Raw genomic sequence first — 9,838 nt, forward strand, 5'->3', positions numbered from 1 at the left:
ACACACAAACACAAATGATATGCAATCGAGTAACCAATGCAAGAACTAGTTCGAAAAGTAACTTTGGAAATAGTTGTGGAATCACTCACCAACCACAGCTCAGGAACCATCCATCATAGATCATTGCCTTGATCAAGTCCAAACCCTAGATTACAAATATCATGTCAAGTAAAAGGAAGTCTAAAATCAGCAAGTTCCTATCACCTTTTGGCATTTTAATCACAAGTAAAGCTACACTCATCCGATTGAAATGAATCTTATGGCATTACTAAGCTAAGACATATACCAACAGTTCTTATGAAGACCTCCAAAGTCAAATCATACATTGTCATCGTCAAAAATAAAAAACTTAGAGAAAAATGGAAACTGTCTGTAAAACAGGGTTTAAGGGTAGTCAAGGATATTTTGATCATTTCACAAGTTACAGCACTCCAATTAATCTGAATTTTGTAGGTAACTAGCTAACTCATGTGTCTACAAGTTTCATGTTTTGCCTAATAGCTGGTTCAGTCTAAAACATCGATAAATGGGCAGTCCAAGTTAAGTCCAGAAACAAGGTAGATGGAAATTACACTTCTAACTGACCTTTGTATCTAGCCACTATTACACATATGAATCATAAGGTATACCACATATCTAATTAGGCCACAATGCCCCTTCAATATGAGCCAATTGATAGCTCCAAAACCAATCAAAATTAAGCCCTAATTCGAAGCCCTAACATGGATATTGACCTACAGAATCTGGAGTTTCCGAAGGCAAGTGAAACTAGCACATATAAATCAATGATTCACATAACACAACTATCAAATGCTCTCAAAGATTGGACAGCATTTTCCTTTAATTTCCTTATTTTCCATCCTATAAATAACATCAATACTTATCTCAATTCAATCACCATTACACATACAAATCATAGGATATAAAACACACCTAATTAGGGCCACAATACCCTTAAAGCTTAACCAAGTAAGAGCCCAAGCACCAACCATAAGAAAGCCCTAAATTAAAACCTTAAAACTGAAATTTCCGCACAAAGTCTAAAATTTTCCGCAATTAACCACAACTAACACAACAAAGGCTCCATTTTACACTATCTCAAACTATCATTCCATGACCAACTAACAATAATCATATAAAATCAGAAAATTCTCCAATAAATCAAAAATTGGTCAAACTCTAATTAAAATCATGAAATCATCCACAAAATAGCATCTTTAACCTTTACAAGCCACTAATTTCCGATTATGAGGAACAAAGAGAGGATTTCTTGGCCACTTACCTTACAACCCCAAGAAACAAGGTAGCTTAGTGCTTGACCCTCCAAAACAACTCCACCAATAGCTAGCAATCACCTTAGATATGAAGTTAATCAGAGTAGATTTCAGAAATTTAAAGAAACCTCTCAAGATTAATGAAGGAAAGCAATGGAAGAGAAAGGAGTTTTCTCTCTTGTTTTTGCCCCCCAAGAGGTTCGGTCAGCTGAAGGAGGAAGAAAAGGGGATTTTTGAACCCCAAATATAGTCAAAAGTGAAGACTTAATCGCTAAGAAAAGCTGGACACGATAGAATCCGGCCAGAATCTGGTCGGATATCCGGCCGGATTCAAGGCAGAAGAAAAACCAATTTTTTTTTTCAAATGGCCAACTCAATCCGGCCAGTAATCCAGCCAAGAACTGGCCGGATATGCAGCCGGATTTGCTAACACTATTCACTAGCATTTTTTTCCTTTCGGGAGTCACAAACTCCCCCCTTAAAAGAATGTTGTTCTCGACATTCCAACTTGCACTAATCAGATCAAAACAATCCTCGAAAGCAGTCAAGTACTAAGAATCTCCAATCCTATTTATCACTTAGCAACGAACCAGCAGGTAGCTAAACAAGTAACCAAAATAGAATATGCAAAAAGGCTCAGTTCAACCAACTAGCCCTGAGTTGGAAATAAAGTCTCAGATATTCGAAAAATTCAGAATATGGCTTAGTCTCAAGTCGGAAGTTTTACCCTTGGCAGTGCTGGACAACACAACAAGGTAGCATAACGGCTATGCTTCACCAAAGAGTCTCAGTTCAAGAAGTTGGCTCTGGTGGTGTTAGACAACACAACAAACTAGCACAACGGCTATATTTCACCAAAAGCCTCAGTGTAGGAATTTGTCCTTGGTGGTGCTTGAAAACACAACAGGTTAGCACAATGACTATACCCTACCAAAGGATCTCAGTTCAAAATTTCATTCCTGGTGGTACTAAATAACACAACAGGTATGCCTCGCCAAAAGAATGGCGGTGCTTGAAAACACAACAGGTAATACCTCACCAGAGAGGCTCAGTTCAAGAATTTCATCTCTGGTGGTGCTGGACAACACAACAGGCATGCCTCGCTAGAAGAATGGCGGTGCTTGAAAACACAACAGGCGATGCCTCACCAAAGAGGTTCAGTTCAACCGTTACAGAAGAGTAGTAGCCGGTCCACAACCACACAAATACGAATAAGTTTAAAAGCAGGGTTCAAACAAATAAGTTCAAAAGCAGGGCCAAATACTTCAGGTTCATGGAGCACGAGTACGAATAAGAACTCACTCGCCTAACTTATGCCCAACAAATCACATTCTTAAGTAGTCACAGAATTCAAGTGCACATATAGGTCACATATAGGTCACATATCATATATTCAGTCAAGTTAGGTCCATTAAGTGTACGTAAGAGCACACTCGCCTAAACTGGTTCAAATCTCAAGTAAGCTCAGTCTAGTCGGTTACAGGCAGTCAAGTATCTCAAATCTCAACACTTAAAAATCGGGTGGTGCCAATCTTAATCAAAACATGAAGACTAGAAGAAAGATGCAAAACTAAAAATTTCTCAACAATTCCGACCACCACCGAAATCTATCAAAACCCGAGCCAAACACTTATTGGACAAGTCCAAGTCATTATTTCAATTTCCTCATTCGGTTAAGTCTCGAGTATAATACAAAATCCTCTGTGCTCTAATCTGTGCCATTATAACTTATCTCAAATCCACATATGATTTCTATTCACATCATGCTACATTAGACCATATTCCTTCTAAATTCACAAGCATTTCCTCAGGAAAAGAATCAAGGACTCAAGTATAAGAAATCAAAACTAAGAAACTTTACAACTCAGGCCGTACGCTCTCAAGCGTAGATCAACCAAATCATATCTTGCGCGTACCACTTTCAAGATTCCCAGCTTACGCTTCAAAAGAGCACTTAACTTATAAACCAACACCACAGTCCGGCATCCTAAACATTAAGCCTATGATACACTATAGAAATCGGAGGCCTAAACTCTGATACCAACTGTGACAGCCCCACCTCCTCCTAAGGCGAACCAAAAGGTTCGGCGGACTGCCTACCCAACTCTCGCCGGGACTCACTCATTCACTACAGTTCTCAATTAAATTACAAAAGGAATACAACTCAAATATACATCAATTTTCCTATGAATATACATATAAAAAATGAAGCAAATACTAATCTCCCGAATAAGACAAAGGTCCTCAGTTCTCACATAATTACAAGTACAATCGCAGTCTCAAATATTACACAAGATAAAACGATATTCAAACTGTACAGGAGATATCCATCCAGTCACATGAATAAGCACTACAAGCACTTCCTTCGCCTTGAGCCCCGTGGAGGGGAAATAAAATATTTTTTGGGTGAGCTAGAAGCTCAGCGAGTAACTAGTAAAATCGGCAATCAAATAAGCTTCACGATAGTGCATGTAAATGATGTCATGAATCAGTGATCAAAAGTATGTATTTTGCTCTTGTGAGCCAGTGAAATCATTGTACTTAAATATCCAACGCTCACATAGATCAATTAACAATCCAACAGTAATAGAGAGCCATTGTGCTCCCGGCAAACAGTGGTGGAGATGTTGGTTCTAAGCACAAGATTCCCAAGAACTCAATAGAGCCAAATCATGTCATGGCACACACACAAACACAAATGATATGCAATCAAGTAACCAATGCAAAAACTAGTTCGAAAAGTAACTTTGAAAATAGTTGTGGAATCACTCACCAACCACAGTTCAGGAACCATCCATCATAGATCATTGCCTTGATCAAGTCCAAGCCCTAGATTACAAATATCATGTCAAGCAAAAGGAAGTCTAAAATCAGCAAGTTCCTATCACCTTTTGGCATTTTAATCACAAGTAAAGCTACACTCATCCCATTGAAACGAATCTTATGGCGTTACGAAACTAAGACATATACCAACAGTTCTTATGAAGACCTCCAAAGTCAAATCATACATTGTCATCGTCAAAAATAAAAAACTTAGAGAAAAATGGAAACTGTCTGTAAAACAGGGCTTAAGGGCAATCAAGGATATTTCAACCATTTCACAAGTTACAGCATTCTAATCAATCTGAAATTTTGCAGGTAACTAGCTAACTCATGTATCTACAAGTTTCATGTTTTGCCCAATAGCTAGTTCGGTCTAAAACATGAATAAATAGGCAGTCCAAGTTAAGTCCAGAAACAAGGTAGATGGAAATTACACTTCTAACTGACCTTTGTATCTAGCCACCGTTACACACACGAATCATAAGGTATACCACATATCTAATTAGGCCACAATGCCCCTTCAATATGAGCCAATTGATAGCTCCAAAACCAATCAAAATTAAGCCCCAATTCGAAGCCCTAACATGGATATTGACCTACATAATCTGGAGTTTCCGAAGGCAAGTGAAACTAGCACATATAACATCAATGATTCACATAACACAACTATCAAATGCTCTCAAAGATTGGACAGCATTTCCCTTTAATTTCCTTATTTTTCATCCTATAAATAACATCAATACTCATCTCAATTCAATCACCATTACACATACAAATCATAGGATATAAAACACACATAATTAGGGCTACAATACCCTTAAAGCTTAACCAAGTAAGAGCCCAAGCACCAACCCTAAGAAAACACCAAATTAAAACCCTAAAACTGAAATTTCCGCACAAAGTCTAAAATTTTCTGCAATTAACCACAACTAACACACAAAGGCTCCATTTTACACTATCTCAAACTATCATTCCATGACCAACTAACAATAATCATATAAAATCAGAAATTCTCCAATAAATCAAAAATTGGTCAAACTCTACTTGAAATCATGAAATCATCCACAAAATAGCATCTTTAACCTTTACAAGCCACTAATTTCCGATTATGAGGAACAAAGAGAGGATTTCTTGGCCACTTACCTTACAACCACAAGAAACAAGGTAGCTCAGTGCTTGACCCTCCAAAACAACTCCACCAATAGCTAGCAATCACCTTAGATATGAAGTTAATCGGAGTAGATTTCAGAAATTTAAAGAAACCTCGCAAGATTAATGAAGGAAAACAAAGGAAGAGAAAGGAGTTTTCTCTCTTGTTTTGCTCCCCAAGAGGTTCGGTCAGCTGATGGAGGAAGAAAAGGGGATTTTTGAACCCCAAATATAGTCAAAAGTGAAGACTTAATCGCTAAGAAAAGCTGGACACGATAGGATCCGGCCGGATAGTCTGCTGGATTCAAGGCAGAAGAAAAACCAAATTTTTTTTTCAAATGGCCAACTCAATCTAGCCAGCAATCCGGCCAAGAACTGGCCGGATATGCGGCCGGATTTGCTAACACTGTTCACCAGCATTTTTTTTTTCCTTTCGGGCGTCATAACATTGACTCCTTAAGCTTCTTGGCACGGGCTCGAGTCATCGGACCATCTAGCTCAACTTAAACTCCGCTCGCAGTGCCTTGGTCAACCATCCCTTTTGCATCAGACTTGCATTAATCTGACAATTTATGAAGAGTCTAAAATTATTGTAGTGATTCTTGATGGCATCAATTATTCTCACTGGACTTAAGCTTTTCAAAAATTTTCTTCGTGGACGTAAACTATGGAAATATGTCATTGCTAGTGTAACTTTCACTCTTGCTACTGCTGAAGAATCTTCTGAAAAATTCAACGCACACTTTGAAGAGTGGGATATTGAAAATCATAAAATTATCACTTGGATCACTAACACTTCCGTGCTGTCAATCAATCGCCTCTTCAAACCTTTTGATACTACTAAGAGAGTCTGGGATTTTTTGGTAGATCAATATACTGCAACTAATCTTCTCATCAATATCAACAGTCTCTTTTTCTGCATGCTATAAAACAATAACTTGGTCATTCTGTTCATGATTTCTATTTCTATATGGTATGTGATTGGGATGAGATTACTAAATCTGAACCACGGTGGAAGTATAAAAATGAAGTAGATAAGGTTTATGCCTATCCCGATACTCATTGCCTTATTCAATTTCATATGGCATTGCTTGATATTTTTGAGGCTACTCGCACCTCTCTTCTCAATAGGAAGTTACTTCTTTCTCTTGATACTACTCTGAAAGACTTAATAACATTGAAGGGGCCAATTATTTAAGCTTAGGGGGACTCTATTGGGACGAATTTTTCTCTCTACCGAGGTTTCCTTTTTTAGAAGTTTAGGGTTTTGCGTGTCTTTGGGGCATGGCAGCCGCAGCTGCCCCTCCACCCTCGAGTGGGGGACCTTCAATCTCTCCTACATTCAAGAAGAAGTCTTTCTCAGCCTTGTTTGCGAACCAGTTGCTGGCGGAAGTGGTGAATGTCCAGGCGGCAGTGTCTACGCACCGTGGGGAGCCTGCGGTGGTTTTCAATGCGGCAGACATTGCAGCTATTGCTTCGCCGTTCACATTCACGCTTGTTGGGAAATTTTCCAGAGGGCGACCTTTGCTCCCGGAAGTACGTAAGTTCTTCTCTTCTCTTGACTTAAAGGATTCTGTTTCTGTGGGTCTTTTAGACGCCAGGCATGTCCTGTTGAAGTTTAATGGGGAGGCAGATTTCATCCGTGTCTGGTCAAGGAATTTGTGGTATGTGTGTGGTTGTCCAATGAGGGTATTCAAGTGGAGTTCTAAGTTCCATGTGGACAGGGAATCGTCTCTAGTTCCTGTCTGGTTTCGATTACCTAAGCTGCCCATTCATTTGTTTGCTAAACCGTGTCTTTTTCACATTGTTTCTTGTTTGGGGACTCCATTGTTTGTGGATGCGGCTACTTCCTCCTTTACTCGCCCAAATGTGGCGTGGGTATGTGTTGAAGTGGATTTGTTGAAGTCATTCCCTTCAAGGGTATGGGTTAATATGGGGGATGGGGATGGTTTCTGGCAGGCTCTCATCCCTAAGAAGCTGCCCAACTATTGCGGTCATTGCTATCGGCAAGGGCATGAAGAGGGCCTGTGTCATGTGAAGCATCCAGAGTTGCGTCCTTCCAAAGCGCAGCTTAAGCCAAAAACTGTTGGGGTGTCGGAGGTGTTGGGGACGGAGGGTCGGCTGTCATCTCCTCACAAGGGGCACAGTCGGGATGGTGTGGTTGTTGTTGGGGTAGAGGGAGATGCGGTGCAGCCTGAGGTTGGGGGGCAAGGTCTGGAGGGTGCTGTTCTTGATACGGTGGGGGATGTTGTGATGCTGCAGAGTGTTGCTGCTACTGAATGTCTGGAGGTGGAGCGCTCGGATGCGTCGCGGCCTGCTGAGATTGGGATGCTACCAGGAGAAATGCGGGATGGTGATGTTTTTCTTCAGCAGTATGGTCTGTCTGCTGCGGCGCTGGTGGAGGGGGCAGTTGAGGCGGCTGCGGATTCTATCATTCACATGCTGGCAGACCAAGTGATTCAGGAACCTGAGGAGGTGTTTGAGGAGGCGGACACGGCAGCTTTGGGCTGTGAGAATGGGGGTCTAGCGGCTCCAATTCTGGTGGACCAGGTTTGGGTGGAGGTGGGGGATCAACAGGGAGCTATGGTCGCGAATCTCAATTTGTCTCCTCGTAAGGCCAGCGTGGAAACGGGTTCGGCCTTAGGGGTTTTGCAGTAGGGGTTGGAGGGGTTGAGGGATTCTGGAAACTGGCATATGGTAGTGAGTCGTCGTGACAGGAAGAAGGGTGGTTCGCCCCCTCCTTATTTTCTAAGACCGCGGTCATGATTAAAGCCCTCTTCTGGAATGTTAGGGGCGTGGATAATGCCCTTACCATAGCTCGGTTGAGGAAGTTGAAGCAGATGCATAAGATCTCTTTGTTAGCTTTGTGCGAACCGAAGGTGGGTCGCGTGCGTCTTGATATTATTTGTCAAAAGTTAGGTTTCCCCCAGGCTATCTCTAATGCGGAGAGCAGGTTGTTGGTGATGTTTGACCATGATTTCAGTTGCGACTTGTTGGCTGCCTCGTCTCAGTTTTTGGCGCTGCGGGTGACTCACTCCGCCTTACGGAGTTCCTTTGTTGCGGTTTTTGTTCATGCCTCGTGTGTTTCCCAAGAGCGTGAGGTGCTCTGGCGTCAGTTGGTGGGGGTCTGCCCACGAGGGGGACCGGTGATAGTTCTAGGAGATTTCAATGTTATTACTGGTGCCAATGAAAAGAAAGGGGGGCGTCCTTTTTGTGCGAGGGAGTCGGACTCCTTCCTAGGCTTAATTGAGGATGCTGATTTGGCAGACTTGGGGTTCACTGGATCCTAGTTTACATGGTGTAACAATCGTTGGGGCAGAGCCAGGGTTTGGAAGCGCTTAGACAGGGTTTTCGTTAACCAGGAGTGGTTGAACCTATCGGTCACCACGTCGGTTGCCCATTTGAGTAGGGTTGCTTCAAATCACTCTCCTTTGTTAGTCTCTTGTTCTATGGCGAGGGGTGGGGTTCCTACCAATTTTCGATTCCTTGATGTTTGGAGGTCGCATCCTGATTTCCAGAGTGTGGTTAGGCAGGCATGGGAGGGGCAGGGTGAGGGGCGGCCGATTAAAGTCCTACTCAGGAAGCTAAAAGCGGTAAAGCAGGCATTGCGCAGATGGAATAAAGAGGTTTTTGAGAATATATTTGATCGTGTGAGGGAGCATGAGGCGAAGGTCTCGGCTCTGGAATGCTCTTTAGAGGAGGGTCCATTAGAGGAATGGCTATATCAGCTGGTACAGGCTCAGGGTGAATTCAAGCAATCGTTGCTTACGGAGGCGGGCTTTTGGCGTCAGAAGGCATGCTTGCTGTGGCTTCGGGAGGGGGATGCCAATTCTAAGTTTTTCCATGCACAGGTGAAGCAGCGGAGGGCTCGCTCGTTTATACATCGGGTAAAAGATGGTGACGGGGTTTGGACGGAGGAGGCCGGCCGGATTGAGGATTTGGTGGTTGCTTTCTTTGAGGGCATTCTGTCACAACCTGACCGGGGGCAGGTGGACCCCTCTCTACTTAGGGTGATCCCGTCGATTATTACTGAACAGGATAATGCGAGTCTCCAACGGTTCCCCACAGAGGAGGAAATCAGGTCAGTCGTTTTCCAGATGGATGGTGAGAGTAGTTCGGGTCCAGATGGCTTCAAGGGGACTTTTTTCACGACTTGTTGGGAGATAGTGAAGGTGGATATTGTCAGGGCGGTTGGTGATTTTTTTGCAGGAGCGGAGCTACCCTGGGGCTATACGTCTACATGGTTGGCTTTGATTCCCAAGGTTCCCGGGGCTTCCTCTTTCTCAGAGTTTCGCTCGATTAGCTTGTGCAATTTTATCAATAAAATCATTTCCAAGCTGTTAGCAAGGCGCTTGGAAAGCGTGCTGCCAAAAATAATTTCGCCGCAACAGAGTGGCTTTGTAAAGGGTCGACAAATCTCGGATAACATTTTGCTGGCCTTAGAGATGTGCTCGGCGTTAGAGAAGAAGGTGCGGGGATCTAATGTTGCTCTCAAACTAGACATGGCCAAGGCGTATGATCGGGTATCTTGGAATTTCCTCATCCAAGTTATGAGACAGTTTGGATTTGGGGAGCAATGGCTTGATATGGTT

The 9,838-nt window shown here is 42.5% G+C and overlaps 1 protein-coding gene across 1 annotated transcript; it reads left to right on the top strand.

Moving 5' to 3' along the window:
- Positions 1 to 8,008: 8,008 nt before the first annotated feature.
- LOC113735898 (uncharacterized) lies at positions 8,009 to 8,536 on the top strand. Its single transcript, XM_027262866.1, has one exon. The coding sequence runs from the start codon at positions 8,009 to 8,011 to the stop codon at positions 8,534 to 8,536; it is 528 nt and encodes a 175-aa protein (XP_027118667.1).
- The last annotated feature ends 1,302 nt before the right edge of the window (positions 8,537 to 9,838 follow it).

Source organism: Coffea arabica, chromosome 3c (assembly GCF_036785885.1).
Source record: "Coffea arabica cultivar ET-39 chromosome 3c, Coffea Arabica ET-39 HiFi, whole genome shotgun sequence".
NCBI lineage: Eukaryota > Viridiplantae > Streptophyta > Magnoliopsida > Gentianales > Rubiaceae > Coffea > Coffea arabica.

Excerpts from the sequence above, each read along its gene's own strand:
- LOC113735898 (XM_027262866.1), top strand. The coding sequence starts at position 8,009 with ATGATTAAAGCCCTCTTCTGGAATGTTAGGGGCGTGGATAATGCCCTT.